The sequence below is a fragment of the Dipodomys merriami genome, unplaced genomic scaffold, assembly GCF_024711535.1.
Source record: "Dipodomys merriami isolate MVZ:Mamm:240054 unplaced genomic scaffold, mDipMer1.0.p SCAF_2, whole genome shotgun sequence".
NCBI classification, from domain to species: domain Eukaryota; kingdom Metazoa; phylum Chordata; class Mammalia; order Rodentia; family Heteromyidae; genus Dipodomys; species Dipodomys merriami.
In genome coordinates this window covers 74,367,042-74,385,558 of record NW_027203381.1, presented here as the reverse complement: position 1 = coordinate 74,385,558, position 18,517 = coordinate 74,367,042, and the positions used below count along the sequence as shown (strand labels likewise).

The following is an 18,517-nucleotide window of genomic DNA, read 5'->3' as shown; positions in this document are numbered from 1 at the left end:
ACACACACACACACACTCACAATTAGTTTGACTTGTGGCAGTAAATAAAGGATTTTTGGCATTATTTTTAACTACATAATTATTGATAATGGATGGCACTTTTCGAATTTGGCAATCATTTTTTAAAAAAAGGAATAAATAGCTATTACGCTAGTTCCATAAATGCTAATACTTTGGTATTATCTCTTCCATAATCAAAGCCTATCATTATTTGAAGTAATTCTTGAGTACTTATGTTTTGATGAACTGCCTGACATTGTTTTCTCAAGTAGCTATTATCATGAAATGTGGACAGATTACTTTCATTTGAATGTATTTGAATAAATGTTCTAGTTTTAATCAGCAAGAAAAAAATGGATTTGCCATTATGAGTCATCAAGTTAAGAGAAAAAGTCAAATTATACAAAATGTACTTAAACTAACCTGTTTAAAGAATAGATAACTTTCTTCTACTCACTGTACTTAAAAAAAAATCAATACACAAAATGATGATGAAATATACTTGTTCTAAATTATAGCCATTTGAAAAGGATTAAAACAGAAGGAAAAGAAATAGAAATAAATATAAGCATATGGACAAAAACCCTTCGAAACTACAGAAAAATGAAATATCTTGATAGAATATACAAGTAAATAAAAGGTGTGGCGAGGAAGGTGAGCAGATACATAAAGTGAGCAGGCACACATAAATGAAAGGGCATGCACACTGTGATAGGGAACAAAGGACTCTGGGAGGCTGTGGTTTCCCAATGAAAATGGCTCACATTTTCTGGCTATTCATTCAGGCTGAAAGCAGATAACTACAGAGTTTGTAAGATATCCATGAGACTGTTCATGAGTACTTTATACAAAATCAGTAAAAACTAGTTTTTGTTTTTTTTTTGCTTTTATACACAGTTTATTACTCAAAATGCTTATTTCCATGGAAATTGAGAAACTGCATTAAGTAGGATCTTAGGAACTTATCTGTTGGATATGTCTTAGTTATTAATCTGTTGGCTTTGTTTAGAAGGCCTTGCCTTTTTATGTCTTTGAGTATGTTTATTTGCCTTAGTCAAAAACATCTTAATGTTATTGCATATTATTTAATATGTTTAACTCTTGCACAAGTAAAAATATTTCCTGCTAACATTCAAATATAAAGTAGCAAGATGGCAAGTCATTTTAAGTAAAACTTTCCATGTTTACATTAATGAGGATTTTGTGTTAAGTGTATTAATTAATAAAGTATCACTGTCAGTTTGTTTCTAACTTAAAGAATGCTAACCTATCTGTTGTTTTTCTGGCTATAAATGATCATTCATTTTGGTAGAAAGACATAGGTAAGAGTGTTTTGTCAGGAAATTCTAACACATGGAGTCAGAGCGGGAAAGCAATAAAGAAAATTGCTCATTCCAAGAAATATTAAAATCATAATTTAAGCTTTTAAAAAGTATAGATTGTTATTTTAAACCCTTTGAGAAGTCTTGATGAGAAATGTCTTGGTTCAGTACTTTGTGGACAATCAGTTGGGATCAAAACCAAGCACCTCCCAGCCTTTAGATATCTGACCATAATATGGAATGTGGTAGAGCATGCAACTTCCAAAATTATAGTTCATACTAAAAACTAGCTCTTCTGAATTTCCTGTTTCTAAAAAAGAAAAGAGAGAAAGAGAGAAAAAGAAATAAAAGGAAAAAAAAGAACAAGCAAAAAAACCCCAAAGGATATCAACTAATGAATTTTGGCTGCTTAATACTTAGGACTTTTGCTTTCATGAATCTTTATCTACATTTATTCTTATAAAAATAATGACTTAAAAAAATGCCTCAATTCCCAAACTTCAATCTGTGTATCAATGGATCACCTAAGGTACTGTTTACCTAAGTGTATCATAAGAAATACTAGACCACACCAATAATGAAAACAAACTATAGTTACCTCCACTGCTTTTCTTGACTACATTTTAAGAATAAAAAATTGTTTAGTCTTCCAAAAATGTTTTCCCCTGAATTTTATAAACCTGCCCTGAAATTTTGGGGAAAAAAAAATATAAGTACATACCCGAACTCCTGAGGTGAAATGTCCTGTTCCTGATGAATCCTAAAGATGATAATGCAGTGAAATAATCCAAACAGGGGAAGTCAATCCAAAAGAGAATAGTCAGGCAAGGAAAAATATAACCACTGTTATAAGAAATCCATGGTGTATGGGGGGACATAGGAAATGTTTATACAGTTATTAACTTTAAACATCAGTCTCCACAGTAGCAAGTCCAAATTTTAAAAATTATTTCACCACAAGTGTATGTAAAAATGTTTTGATTTGTGCAATGGTGAGGCACAGTAAAGAAACATTTCAAGTTTTAGTTTATTATGTTCCAATGCCAGTGTGTTTATTAAAAAAATACAAAACCAAAAAAAGTTAAAATTAAAATGAAATCTAGAAGTAAAGTTCCCAAAGTAAAGTGGTCTTCTATGACCTGGATTCATCATCCACAGACATGGCTGGGAAGGGGGCATATTAGTCTGCTTTTAAATATGTAAGTTCCCAATATACTAAATTTTTTTTTTACAACTAATGTGTCCCAGTTGCACAGTATAAACATTTTTCTTGCAAAATTATTAGCAATGGGAGAAAAGCATTAAATACATTTGATTATATTACTTGACTTTAAGCCAGACATTTTTACTTTGTGTGAGCTAAGAAGGATCAGGCCACCGCGGATTATTCTCCACTTTTTGGATTGACTTCCCTGCTAAAAGATATTTATTTGCTGACATTATCTTAGGACTCTTCAGGAAATTGACATATCATCTTAGGAGTGCGGGTATAAACTTACTTGCTCTATTGTGGGCTTTGCCCCCTCATACCCTTGCACCCATTACTTAGGAAAAATTAATATAGAACATTCTGTCTTTTTTGGAAAAACTCACTGAAAAAATATCTTCTATCTGTGAGCACTACAAATTCAACACAATTCCATCTGCAAATATGCCCAATTCACCCACCAAAAGCTAAACAAAAGTTTATACAGTAAACAAAACAACTAAGGGACAGTCACAGTTACAGGTGACATGAATAGCAATGTACACCAACACCTAGGCACAACGGAGCCAAATACGCAAGGGAGGTAGCAGGGTCTATTATGTCTAGGTATTGAGAATAACAACAATAACAACAACAACAAAAAATAGCAGAACTCACTCACCGGTAGCTGTGAACTCCCTTGGCTATTCTAAGAGAATGTAACTTTTTTTTTTTTTTAAGATAGTTTCCAGTGGGAGAATTAAATATTTTGCAAAAATAAATAATCCGCGGATTACTTTTAGTCTGCAGACTAAAATTTAGTACATGGATTGAAATTCGGCCCATCAGAATTAACATCTCAAAATACAACCAGGTGAACAAAATAGGAAGCCATACTAAAAGAATTGACAGAAGGAGGACTCAACTGGGCCAACTAATAATTAGTGCGCAGACTAAGTATGGCCAGCCAAGTATGCAGCAAGGCCATGGACACCCCTTTTAAAACTAAAACTTAAAAACAAAATCAAACAAAACAAAACAAAGCAAAACTAAATAAAGAAACGAGTAAGAGAAAAAGAAAAAAAAAAAAGAAAGAAAAGAGAAAGGAAAAATTCAAAAGAACCAAAACACTGACATGAACTTTTTAAAGTGATTTAAATACTACCTCACCCATGCAGCAAGGTATTTTCTTAAATTGTAACAATATCAGCTCTCATTGCAAATACTAGTCCACAGGAAAAAATTAACAAAAATTCATCTCCCGCTCCCAAATGAAAGTCTCTGAAGCATTAATTAAATGCAAACAAATTATTAAATGAAGAATTATTCAAAATAAATTTGCATCTGGATAACTAAAAAATGGCTCAATTTTCTCCCTACACATCCTATAATAACAACAACAACAACAAAATAGCAGAACTCACTCACCGGTAGCTGTGAACTCCCTTGGCTATTCTAAGAGAATGTAACTTTTTTAAAGATAGTTTCCAGTGGGAGATTTTGACCATCAAAGTTCAAACTAAAGCTGATTGTTATTACTGAATCTCAAACCCTCTAATACGATCATTTATAAACACTCACATACATATTAGACCATATCAAGGACTAACATTAAAACTGCTTCTCAGGAACCAGGTGCTGGTGGCTCATGCCTATTATCCTAGCTACTCAAGAGGCTAAGATCGGAGGATTGTAGTTCGAAGCCATCGAAGTCAATGAAACCATTATCTCCAACTAATCACACACAAAAAAAGCCCAAAGTGGAGCTATGGCTCAGGTGGTAGAGTGCTAGCCTTGAGCAAAAAAGCTGAGGGTCAGTGTCCAGGCCTTGAATGTAAGCCCCAGAATTAGCACCAAAAAAAGAAGACAAAACAAAACAAACAAAACAAAAATTCCCCTGCTTCTCACAGCCTTATCTCACACCAACTCTATTATATTATGCAGTCAACCAGATATAAAATTGGCCACTTTTTATGGCTATGGTCAATGGTAATTAATCTAATAGGACATAGAAAAAGTGCTGTGACTGGAAAACTGGTTTACATCATGCTAAGTTTATAATGCTAACACTCTTTTCTGGTCATACACAAATGTAAGTCCCTAGTTTCAAAAAATGATAGAACATATATACACTGAACAGGAACTTCAATATTGACTCTAAATATTGACTCTAATCTGTTAGTCCTTTAAAATTATTTTCAATTTTTTTTCTTTTTTTGTTGGTCGTGGGGCCTGAACTCTGGGCCTTGGCACTGTCATTCAGCTCTTCAGTTCAAGACTAGCACTGTACCACTTGAGGCACAGCGCCACTTCCAGCTTTTTCTGTCTATGTGGTGCTGAGGAATTGAACCCAGGACCTCATGCATGCAAGGCAAGTACACTACCACTGAGCCACCTTCCCAGCCCAAAATTATTTGCAATTTGTGGTCTTAAATACAGGATTAAAAGTGAGACAATGTGATTAATCTACTGAGTAACTGTTTCTGTTAATTAGCTAGGAAATCCAAACCACCTCGGTGCTTTTAGGTAGTACATAATTTAATAATTAAATCACTTCACATTAATAAAATTTGCTATCTTACATGGTGTTTACACATTTAATTATGCACTTAGATGCAAGGTAATCCAATTGACTTTAATATTTTAAAAAATGACTACCAGTAGTTACTGAAAACCAATCTTAAGAGTCCACAAGCCAAGTAAATTCTTTGTCTGAATTTAGTATTTAACTAAGTGGATATATAAAGTAAATATAGGAAGTGGCGCTGTAGCTCAAGTGGTAGAGCACTTGCCTTGAGCTGAAGAGCTAAGGGACAGTGCCCAAGCCCAGAGTTCAAGTCCCACAACTGACCAAAAATAAAAAATAAATAAATATTAAAAAATAATAATAAAATAAATATAGCTCAAGCCTACTGAAAAAAGATGTATTTTTATAACCTTTAAAAGGAGCAGTCCTAAACTATGATGAAAGATAAACCCAAGGAAGGCAAAAAATCCTAGCCTAGCATTCAATAAATCTCAATAAGAAAGTTGAAGTTATATAGATATCAGCACTGAATGAAGCATTGTAACATTACTCACTGATGAAACAGTAAGAGCTATAGGCCTGACCAGATGAAAGCATGATTTGACAAATGCATACTTAAATCAACAGAATCTCTGATTGTTCACAAAATAGTTCCTATCAAACTGATCTTCCCCAAAAGATGAGAAGTAAAATATATAATCCTTTAACTGCTTATACTTGGAGTTATAGGTCTGGCTTGAGAAGTAGAGCACCTGCCTAGCAAGTATGAGCCCCCAAGTACAGCCAAGGTGGGGTGGGTGGGCATGGTAGTAAATAAAGCTTATACTCAAAAAGAAGTTCAGTTGAAACAAACAATAATGTAACAAATTAAATACTGTAAATTATGTATTTTAAGTGTTCAAAGGTATTCCTAATGGTGTAGGTGTTAGAAGGTGAACATGGTAATGAAGGAAAATCTTAAAGATAATAAAGGAGGCCAGCTGTTGAAGGAGAAGACTCCTAGCAAAAGGCTGGGATGGAGGCATGGCTCACCAAGCTGTGAGCAAGCAAGAAAAGATACTGTGAGTTCAAGACTCAGTGTGAGCACAAAAGAAAAGAAAAGGTTAGGAACTGTAGCTTACCCAAGTATCTTATAATGGCAAGGTATGGATGAAAATATAGGATCATCCTTTCATTACATATTTTTAATGCCAAACTTTCTTAAAAGCTATGAGGAATCAGAGAATAACTCTAATAGAAATGGCAGTATTACATACACTTTTAAAAAAACCTAATTTTGACATTAACGAGGATGGATTGAAATGATATGAAGCTGAAGGAGAAAATGAGGAGGGAGGAGGTTGTTTTACAGCTCTGATATGACTATAACCTCAACCGAGGGTGGGAGAGACAGAGAGGACACATCAGAACAATACTGGAGGAAGAACTGTACATTTATTCCAAACTTAAAAAATTAAATAATCCTTTCTAAGCCTACTATAGCTATACTTTCAAAAGAACTAGAAGAAAAGGCATGGCAGATAATCACTATCTTACAAAAGAGAAAGGCTGAGACATAAACATTAGGAAAAGGCATGTTTAAACTAGATCCTTACACTTCATAGCTAATGAGCTATCGTTAAAGTACACCTTCATGTATTAACTACAGAATTTACAACTCTTTTCTTCCAACCAATCCCTGACTCTTGTTTTTCATTCTTTGAAGTGTATAGTATATAACAATTCAGAGGACTTTTATTATCTCACCTCTAGGAACCATGTCTGTTTCAAAACACTAGCATCTATTTCCTTTCCAACTTAAAGTACAAGTGCTTTACTAAAGACTACTATGTAACAATCAAAGGCAACTAAATGGATCTTTAAAGCCTCAAGATTCCTGCCATACACCATTCAAGGAAGTTTATAGTGTTTTTTTGTTTTCCTCTAGCTCTCCTATACATCTGTATTCTATTATCTCATTGTTTCTGAGAAGTAGGATTTTCTTTTCCTCTTAATACCTTTATTTCTGTCCAATTTTGAGAATAGAAGCCTGTATTCCAGGGATCTAGTTGTAAACTACAGCGTAGGAAACCAGGGTTCACATGCCCATAGCTTCAGGGGATGGGACTGAAGTGGGCTCTGATGGAAGATAGTCTCTTATTTGCTAGACCCCAGTGCAAGATAATGTCCTTTCTAGAGAACAACATCACGTATGTTTTCTGCTGTTGTTGTTGCTTTTTTGTTTTTTTCTTTTTTGGTTGGTTGTGGGGCTTGAACTCTGGATCTGGGTGCTGTCCCTCAGCTCTCCAGCTCAAGGTGAGTGCTCTACCACTTGAGCCACAGTGCTACTTCTGGTTTTCTGGTGGTTAATTGGAGATAAGAGTCTCATGGACTTTCCTGCCCAGGCTGGTTTGAACAGCAATCCTCAGATCTCAGCCTCCTGAGTAGCTAGGATTATAGGTGTGAGCCACCAGCACCCAGCATCATGTATGTTTTAAAAATGATTCCCCTGGCTATCTAGCATAAGGTAGCATCTGTCAGTGGAAGGGGAAGAGGAAGAGGAAGAGCAGACTGAGCCATTCTTGGAATCTAAATTTGTATTATTTTAGTATTTTTTAAAAAAATCATTACAAGCCTAATTTTGATCATCTAGCTGACAGAGTAGAACCATGGAATTTCTGCACACCATCTGATTTTGTGTACTCATCAGAAATTAACATAAATCTATTTACTACATAATGAATTTGGATGAAGTGAAGACCAAGCAGCTTATGAAAAGGACTAGATGAATGAAAGGTTCACAGTAATTTTAAAAGACAAAAAGTATCAGAACTGAGCTGTTATTATACACATGGTATAGAAATGGAGATCTAAATAAAAGGGCCTTACACAAATTATTCAAGTTTGAAAAGTACTAAGGGATATTAGAGAACCAATGGAAATTCAAGAAAGCAAAGTTAAATTTAAAGCATACAAATTTACCACAGCTGTTCTGCTGGCTACATTTTACTCATTTTATATTTTGGTTCTACTAGGGTTTGAACTCAGGGTCTTGCATTTGCTTAGTAAATGCTCTGACTTCAACCTTGCCCCCAGCCTTTCTTGACATAGTTATTTTTCAGCTAGGGTCTCACATTCACCCTTGAACAGTGATCCCAAGTTGCTGGAATTAGAAAGGCGAGCCATCCCACCAGGTATGTTAAGGTGCATTTTAATCATAATAGACAATTCTTCACACTTTGCTCTTGCTAATACTTCCACTGGAAAGAGATAATTGAGGAGAAAATGTAGAATATGGCACATACTATGCTGATTTTTTTTTTAAAGGAAAATGGGTCTGTTAAATAAGATTTCAATTTCAGCATCAATTGTATGAGATCCGAGGATCCTGGTTTGATGCCAGTCTGAGCAGAATGAGCAGAGTAAGTTATTACCCCTTAACAAACAAAAATCCAGAAGCAGCATGATTGGGGATTTAGCTCAGTAGAAGAATGCTTGCTTGCTAAGTGGAAGGCCCTGAGTTTGGCCTTCAGCTCTGCAATAACAATAGCAGCAACAAAAGCTAAAAACAGCAGTGGTGCTTTGGCTCAAGTGTAGAGCATTAGCCTTCAGCAGAAAAAGCTAATGGATAGAGCGTAGGCCCGAAGTTCAAACCCCAGTACCAGCTAGCACAAGCAAACAAACAATAAAATGATTATCAAAGAAAATATGAATAAATAAAACAAAGAAAATAAAATCTCTCACACCGTTCCTACTGAAGTCTGTTAGTATTATGGAATAATTTCTTTTTTAATTCAATACACAGAGTTATCTGTTACTTCTCTCTTTGCTGGAATCATAGTACACTAAAATTTACTTATTAGAATTATTTAACTTGCAATAATCTTAATGGATTCAAACTGCAAATCAATGCTTAAATCCAAACAGATCACCTAAGATTCTTTGGATTTAGAGCCAGTGAGAGCCCCTAAATATCTTCTGACTCAGAATCAAAATAAACTTTAGGGGCAAAAATAAAAGAATGTTTTATGACAAGCTATCCAGTACTTTAGTGCTTACCATAGATTGTAAAATGGATGAGCTAATCATCTTGGCTTATTTGGTCAGTGAAAGAATATAGAGCCTAAATATTATGAGACACTAAAATACAATGGAGTTCTTTGTTTCAAGTAAGAAAGAAATAATCAGTAAGGGAGGAAATGAGATTGTGAGAACTTTAAGAAAAGTAACTGGAATCATAACACAACTGAGAGAGGCAAAGAGGAAGGGAAGAGGGACAGAGAAGCAGGCATACTTTAATTCTAAGGAATTTAAATTATTTTATCTATAGTTTTAAATTACTTTATCTTATAAATGATCTATAACCAACTAATTTATAAATGTATGAAACAAACTGTTAGGTGGACATTTTAAAATATAAAAAGTCTCTGCTCGAAACACATAACTAAAAAGTAGATTATTTCTAATCCCCAAATACATGATATAAATATATGGTGCATGATACATGACTAAATTTAATATATCCATAATTAACAAACACATATATGTGCATCTGCGTGCACACACCGTAAAAAAATACAAGCTTAATACTAGTTCTGGTACAAGCCACCTATATAGTTATGGATAATTCACTTGTTATCTGGGGCCAGAGCTTCTGAATTTGTAAAGTGAGGATTTAGAGCTTCTGAATCTGTAAATGTAGATTTATTCTATTAACAAATTCTCAGACATTCTACCATTTTCTTTGTATACCTAATCTCGTTTATCAATTTAAGGTGAAAAAACTTTAAAAATAAAGTATTTCTTAAAATAATTTCAAATAATATCAAAGTGAAAAAAATCATATCAAAAATAAGCAATTGTACTCTTAAGAATTGGTTATACCTAATGTTAAGATTAGGCCTTTCCAACAGCTACTGACATCCTGTAAACTTACCAATTGCTTTCAATGTGTATACTGAACAAAAAAAAGCAGATTACATCTGCTTTTTAATACTGCTTCCAAAGTATCAATAGAAAAATAAATTTAAAACAAAACAAAAAACATATAACACCTTATAAGATCAGTAATATACTCTAATAATTTAAAAGTATATCGAACACATATGAAATATAGATTAGGATTTGTTACATAATATTGAAATATGTACCTCTATGTAAACAGAAGTTAATATCTGAATTTTAGGTTGTCATAATTATTCTTCTCCAATATTTTAATGATATATGTTCAGTGTTCTTACCTTGGAAATGAAAGTCCAGGGTGGACACTGTCGACAGGAAGTCAATAGGAACAAAACTACAAACTGTCAACGAAACTTTGAAATACAACTACTCAACTGTCTTTACATACAAAACTAACATGCAGTTATATATTCAGGCAGCTTTCTGGTTTCAAACTAGTTTAGAATCAGTAAAAAACAACAACAACAACAACAACAAAAAACCACAAGTTTTAGTTAACTACTGATTAATATGCTTTCTTTTAAAACTCAGTTTAACTCACCTTTGTCCAAGGATGTGCCTTAATTTGAGGGAATTTGAATTCTGTGTAGTTTGGATTCATTTCTCGAATTTGTTCCCTTGTTGGTGTTCCTAGGACCTAGAAAAAGAAAAGAATATTATCACTATTCCTTTTAATATACTTACAAAGAGTCTTTAAGTTTTAATGCACTGGATATGAAAAAAAGGAATTCCAAATTTAATTATATAAATTACATATTACTATATGAAGCCCACTTTGTAAAAGTGTACTCATTATTTGTAACAAACTATAGATTCCATGTTACATTATCCTAGACAGACTTCTACGATTATGAAGTTAACTCTGAAATCATAAAAAAATTACTAGAAGATATTCAAGTAACTGTGGATCTATTTCCTGTATTTGAATACTGGCCTTGGTAGCTGTAAAAGTAAGAAAAGTAATACCCGAACTGGTTTTACAGTGTCTGGAATATAAAGCACATGGGATAGTTTTAAAAAAAAATTAAATGAGATTCTGAAATAATCTTCAACACTTAATAAATAAAATTTTAAGTAAAAACCAGGCAGCTTCTTTTCTCTTTAGAAATAATCTATTTGCAGTGATGACATCTGAAATAACAGTATCTTTTACTCAGTTAACAAGGTAAAGCCAAAAGCTTTATTATCAACATTACTCAAGTACATCATTATTTTTTTTCTTGTTCTGGAACTTGAACTCAGTGCTTAGTAGCTGTCCTGAGTTCTTGTTGTTGTTGTTTTTATTTTTTTGTTCTGCAAGGCTAGTGCTCTACCATTTAAACCACAGCTCCAATTCTGGCTTTTTTGGTGGTTAATTGGCAATCAGAGTCTCATAGACTTTCCTGCCTGGGCTGGCTTTGAACCACAATCCTCAGATCTTAGCATACTGAGCAGCTAGGATTATAGGCATAAGCTACCAGTGGCCAGCTCAAGTACATTATTAATTTCACTCAATCACTAAAATTTGATGTTTCTTATATTCCAAGGAACTATATTGTGATCTGTGAAGAATACAAAAACAAGAAATTTCCTGCTACAGTGAGCTCACATATAGTGTATTAATAAATGCACAAATATAAGTACACTGAACACTTCATTGCTTCTAGAGCTGTGCTAGGCACTGCACCTGGCAGCACAAGACAGGTAAGAAAAAAAACATCACAAATCAAGTACCAGTAACTTATGTTTATAATCCTAGCTACTCAGGAAGCTGAGATCTGAGGATTGTGGTTCAAAGCTTGCCTGGGTAGGAAAAGTGCATGAGACTCTTATCTCCAATTAACCACCAGAAAACCAGAAGTGGAGCTATGGCTCAAGTGGTAGAGTGTTAGCCTTGAGCAAAAGAGCTCAAGGACAGTGCCCAGGACCTGAGTTCAAGCCCCAGCACCAGTGTTGAATAGAGAGGGGAGGGAAGGGGAAAGGATAACATAGAGTAAAACTAATCGCTTTCAAGATATGCCACATGTTACTTATCTGTATAACCAAAAAGACCTAAAATTTAAGTTTATTGGAGTTACAGGCATAGCTCATTTGGTAGAGCATCAGCCCATGAGTAAAAGAGCCAGATACCAAGTTTGAGTCTCAGTCTTGGGCCAAAAGAAAAAAAAAAAAAGACAAATAAAGTAGATTTATTTTCAAAAAGTAAACTATTTACAATCTCAGTATAGTTTCACAGAAACACTCAGTTGTCAGTAGCCATCAGTAATTATCATAGGTATTTGTATAAATATTCAGGGCAAAGTGTGAAGTTCTCATTTTTGTCATTGTTGTTTGTTCTAATAATCTAGATTCCATTAAAATTTTCAAAACTTCACTGAAATCTCAAGTTCTTTCTTCTTCAAAAGATACTTTTCAAAAAATGAAAAGGCATATCATAGACTGTGAGAAAACACTTCTGAACAGGGAGGCCATAATTTTAGGTGAAATATGCCCATATAGAAAACAAGTATTACATATTTTCTCTTATATGGAAGTTAAACAGTTAACCTCAAAGAAGCAGGACATGTAACAGGACTACCAGAGCCTGGTAATCCCTCCCTAGGTGTGGAGGGTAGGATGGAGAAGTACATATAGCTGGTTAAGAGAAATAACTGATGCTCTATACTACAGAAAGATTAAATATGATTGACAACAATTAATTGACTATAGCAACTCAGAAGATTTAGATTTGCTGAATTGGTTAGAGGGCAACTAATTCACTTTACAATTTCAGTAGTTGTGAAAAAAAAATGTTTAAGTTATTAGTCATGAAAGAGTAAACCCGGAAAGAAAATAGTATTGAAACAAACCATGTGGTAAAAAGCAGGAAGAGTTCTCTAGCTTGGTGGATTTTAGGTTTATCATTTAGAAAAGGGCTAAACACTAGAAAAATCGTTTGGAAGTATATGCTCTATAAAAGTTAGGAGGCTGTTAAAGTAACAAGCAAGCAGGGGAAAATGAGTATCAAAGATATGGACTTGAGTGACAGAGAATATTAAAAAGAGAAGTTTTAAAAAACTGTGTAAGTTTTTAAGTTAAATAAGTTAATAAAAAAGAAAAGACCACCATTTATTCAAGGAGACTTTCCTCTCTCCAATGTATGTTTTGATTCCTTTGTTTAAAGACCAGTTAGTTGCAGTTTTATGGGTTTATTTTGGGTCCCTCTATTCTGCTCCACTGATCTGTGTGAATTTTATGTCAGTGGCAGTTACCACAGTTTACAATATGCTTTGAGGTCAGGTATGAATCTTGAGCTTTTTACTTTTTGCTCAATACTACTTGGGCTATTTGTGGTCTTTTGTAGTCTCATATACATTTTATGATCGTTTTGTCCTAAAAATGTTCTTGACGATTTTAAAGGCATATATGTTGTTGAAACTCATTAAACAGTACACTTGAAATGGCTCTATTTTATTGCATATAAATTACAAATTCACTTGATTTAAAAATAGTATTGTCTTGGGCTGGGAAGGTAGCTCAGTGGAAGAGTGCTTGCCTTGCATGCATGAGGCCCTGGGTTCGATTCTTCAGTACCACATAAGCAGAAAAAGTCGGAAGTGGCACTGTGGCTCAAGTGGTAGAGGGCTAACCTTGAGCTGTAGAGCTGAGGGACAATGCCCAGGCCCAGAGTTCAGGCCCACAACTGACAAAAACAAACAAAACCCCCCCCCCCCGAAAAACAAAAAATACTATTGTCTTTACAGAACCAATCAAATATTTATCCTTCCTAAAATGCCATTTTAAATACAGCACTGTCAGTCTGAGTCAAACCCTAGAATCAAGATTTTATGTAAAATCTGCATGCTTGTGTAAGTAATGATACAATATAATTGAGATTTTTTTTCTTTTAGCCTCTGAAGTCATTCATTTATTTAACTCATTTATTCCTTCATTAAGCAGTTTTCTCTACATAAATCAACAATAGTAAAGATCCATACAGAAAGATCAGCAGAGATAATGTGTGAGGCAAAAGTGAACTGGGATGATGAAGGAAAGAAGGAAAGTTCTGGAAGGAGAGAGATGCTGATTTTATTTAAGACTATTCTTCCACATGATTTATTCTAGCTGAATTATATAGTCACAAATTTCATTTGTGACACAGGACAACTGAAATCCATGGGAGTAGGTGGCAGAAAGATTCAAAGCCTCAGTCTGTCATACCCCTTTGAAGATGTTGTTTATCTTTTTCTAATAAATCAATCATTTCAGCTGTACTTCATCCTAACAACATCTCTTGGTAGTATTATTTTTCTTCATTTCATTAGTTACAAATTATCCAGACACTGAAAAATAAAAAAAATCAGGAACTGTGAATCAACAGTAACTGTCTTCAAAGAAAAAAAAAAAAAAAAAAAAAAAAAGGCCAAAGGAAATTTTTATCAAAGCTCTTGTAATGTTTTTCTCACAGACATGCTGTTTTTATAGCTCAACACCAGAGGTCACCAAACTTCAGCAATACAGCCATATGTGCAGGTAGCTCTACAGAAATCAAGAATGAAGTAAAAGAAACCTTATTAGAAAAATATTAGTCCTCTGCTCAAAATTCTGCAGTGGCTTTCAGACTCCTGTAAACGAATGTGATCTGGATACTGTTCGTAACTCCTTACTTCTTCCTAACAAACTCATATTCTGTAATACTTTCCTAACCATACATTGCAACCATAATTAACATATAACTGGATCAATAAGAATTTAACCATTCTCTCCCTCTCTAAATAGTGTGTAACTTTCCATTTTCAAGATTCAGCTCAAAATTGTCTTGTCTCCCTTTTGAGATAGGGGCTCATTATTACCCCAGGCTGCCCTGGAACTTCCTCTGTAGCCCAGGCTAGCATTAAACTCATCCTATTTCTCCCTCTCGTGCTCCTGGAGTGCTGGAATGATGACAAGTTCACACACTGGGCTTTCCCTCCTCCTTAAAAATATAACTTTATTATGATTAAGGTGTTGTACAAAGGGGGTTATCGTTTCTTAAGTCAGATAATGAGTACATTTCTTTTGGGACAATGTCACCCCTTCCTTTGCTCTCCCCCAGTTTCCCCTCCTGTACCTCCCACAAGTTGCACAGTTCTTTTTCCAGAGTCTATTGAGTACCCATGCCTGCATTTGTTCATCCTTCTTCCCTCCATTTCTGCACCCATCTTTGTCACCCCATCCAGCCAGGAAAAAAGAATAGAACAAAAAAGTAAAGCAAAACCAAATACCACTACTACCACCACCACCACCACAAACCATGTTTTCTCCTCTTTTCCCTTAATGTTGTGGGTGGGATGGGGAGGTATAAATAAAGGGTTTATAATCTTCCTTTAAGTATGGCAGAAAAAAAAGCAAAGCTATCTTAACAATAAATGCTCCCATTTGAGGTCTGGCTTTTTTTCTCTTCATCAATGACTTTATAAGATATACTTCATGAGGCTTATGGGATAATTATAAGATATAATTCAGTGGTTTTGAGTCTATTCAGAGAGGTGTGCATTTTACTGCTATCTATTAAAATGAGGCTTTGCACCCATCAACAGTCATTTACATTTCCATTCTTCCCAGTTCAAGAAGACTACTAATCTACCTTTTATGCCCAAAGATTCTGATATTTAATAACATGAAATAGCCTAATGGGATGTTTTATGTTATCAGTTTCCTACTCATTTATTAGTAAATGGACAACTATTCCATCTGGTAAGCTATAAATAGTACAGCTATAAGTCTTGTCTGTGTTCAAGTTTTATGTGGGCATGTTTCTCCTAGATACAAACACATGAAATGACTAGTTGACTTATATGGAATCACACTGTTTAATTTTTTGAGGAAGGGTCAAATTATACCATTTAAAATCCACTAGCAAATGTATGAATGTTCCAATTTGTCCACATCCCATCAACTCTAGTTAATGTTTTCATTTTTCTCCAATGAAGGTAATGCAGTATTATGCTTCCAATTTGCCTTTCCTTGATGACTAATAATGTTGAGCACATTTTTGTTTGCTTACTAATCATATGGTTCTCTTCTTTAAAAAAGAACTATCATAGATGCTTTTGCTTATTTAATTAGTCTATATTTTTATTTTTGGTGAATTGTAAAATCCTATACATATTTGAGAAATGGCAGGAGTTTAAGACTAGCCTAGGCTACAGAGTAAGTTCCAGGGCAGCCTGGGGTAATCGTGAACCCCAATCTCAAAAAGGAGAAAAGATGACCTTTGACTTGAATCTTGAAAATGGGAAGTTATACACTATTTAGAGGGAGAGAATGGTTAAATTCATATTGATCAAACTACTATTGATTGATATTATGCCTTTGAAGTTTCTTTCTGGTGCCATTTATAAAAGAATATGACATTTCCATGAACTCCAATTTATATACTTTACTTTGTTATTTCTGAGTTTCACAACCTATCTAAAACACCAAATAGTTATGATCCCTAAATAGATATGACAAAAAGAGAATCTGTGCTTTATTATAGCAAAAATGTCAAGAGCACAAGACAAAGAAAGAACACTGAAAATTGGAAGAGAAGCCTAATTTAACTACAGAGACAAACCCTAAGAATAAGGAAAGATCTCTCAGCATAATCCTTAAAGGACAGATGAGCTTGAACTGATGCAATTCAAGCCCAGCAACAAAATAGCTGCAAACCAGGGCAACTACATCAGGCAAAGTTATTTATCCTTTAAAATCAAAGGATAAAGACCTTCCATGATAAATCTAAATGAAAGCAATTGATGAGCACTTAGCCAGGACATAACACACAGAAGACAACAGATACACAGAACACCAGAGTGTGGGGAAAAACATAAATCTCACTGAGAACAGATGAACAATAAGAAGAAAGACTCAAATATTATCTCTGTAAACCAGCAAACCTCTAAGATGAAAAAGGGAGGAATAAGTACACACCTCTCAATAATAAACATATACAGTCTTAACTTTTCAATGGGAAAATAAAAGTCTGGCTGAATGGATTAAAAACAAGAACTCCTGCTGTTTATCATTTACAAGAAACTTATTTATCTGATTGGGAGACATACACATACACATGCAAAGCGCAAGGTTGAAAACAATATTCCAAGCAAACTAAACCAGTAAGCAGCAGTGACCGTACATCTCACTAAGCAGACTTTAAGACAAAATTAGTTAGAAACTAGGATAAAAAACAATCACTACATGTTAAGAAAAACAATTCATTAAGATACAATGATTATAAATATACATGTACAATGCATTTTAATTAGTCACTCCTTCTATCATTCTCCCTGCTTTCATCTGCCCATTCCCCAACAGTCTCATCATTTCTATTTTCATGAATGTACACTGAGAACTATGAGTTCACTCATAGTACTCTCTATTCATCTTCCCCCTCTAAAAGCCCTTACTCCAACCCCCCAATCGAGACAAGTTTCTGTTTCCTGATTTTGTTAAACTATTAATTGTTCAAAGACATGGAGTCTCACTCCTGTGTAAACCATACTATAGTAATTTTGACTATATATTTGATTTTTTTCAGATATATCGAATTCCATTATGTGTATCTGGGCTGTTTCTATAAATTAGCTATTGTGAATAGTGTTGGAATGAACATGAATGTGCAAATGTCATTACAGTATCATGACTTGCATTCTTTCCAATAAATACACAAGAATGGTTGCTCTGAGTCATAGGATTGTTTTATTTTTATTTTTTCTTAAGTATCTTTCATGATAATTTTATAACTCTTATAATTTAGCATTCCTATCAATCAACTAAAGTGCTTGCCTAGCATGCATGAAGCCCAGGGTTTGATTCCTCAGTACCCCATAAACAGAAAAAGCCAGAAGTAGTGCTGTGGCTCAAATGATAGAGTGCTAGCCTTGAGCAAAAACAGCCCAGGAGAATGCTCAGGCCCTGAGTTCAAGCCCCAGGACTGACAAAAGAAAAAAAAAAGAAAAGAAATTATGTCATTTCAGGAAAAATGATAGAACTGAAGATCATTTTATCAAGTGAAATAACCCATATTCAGTTAAATATCATGTTTTCTCTCATTTGTATTATCTAGATTTTTTAAAAAAGATATTAAAGTGGAAAGCTATTTGGGAAAAGGACAAGGACCAATTGGAGTGAGAAGGGGAATATAAAAGCAATGGAGGTGAGTATGATCCAAGTATACTGTGTACATTCATGAAAATGTAATAATGGAAGGCCATTATTTTGTACAACCAAACTGCAGTAATAAAAAAAGGAGAAATTATTGCCTAGTTGCCTTTCCTTTGAACAACTTTATAGTTTTGGCCTTTATATCTAGGCTTCTGTATTACATTATGAGTTCATTTTTAAAATTCAATTAATTGACAAATTATTATCATATATAATTATGGTGTAGTGACTTTTATATGCATTCAGTATAGAATGATTAAATCAAGATAATTAACCTATCCATTACCTTAAACGCTTGCAACTTATTTCTAACTGCAATTTTGTATAGTTTGACCCATGTCTCTTATTCCTATCCTCTCACCTCTGGTAATCAGCATTCTATTCTCTGCTTCTCTG

The 18,517-nt window shown here is 34.1% G+C and overlaps 1 protein-coding gene across 2 annotated transcripts in view; it reads right to left on the bottom strand.

Annotated features, from left to right (window-relative positions):
• Gsk3b (glycogen synthase kinase 3 beta) overlaps positions 1-18,517 on the bottom strand; it is a 144,184-nt gene that overhangs the window by 26,077 nt on the left and 99,590 nt on the right. The window contains exons 8-9 of one of the 2 annotated variants that reach the window (XM_070030136.1): positions 10,518-10,613; positions 2,044-2,082 (exon numbers count right to left, since the gene is read on the bottom strand). In XM_070030136.1, the coding sequence (XP_069886237.1) occupies positions 2,044-2,082; positions 10,518-10,613 (135 nt within the window). The remainder of the gene's footprint in view (positions 1-2,043; positions 2,083-10,517; positions 10,614-18,517) is intronic. The other variant, XM_070030138.1, reaches the window with a different exon arrangement.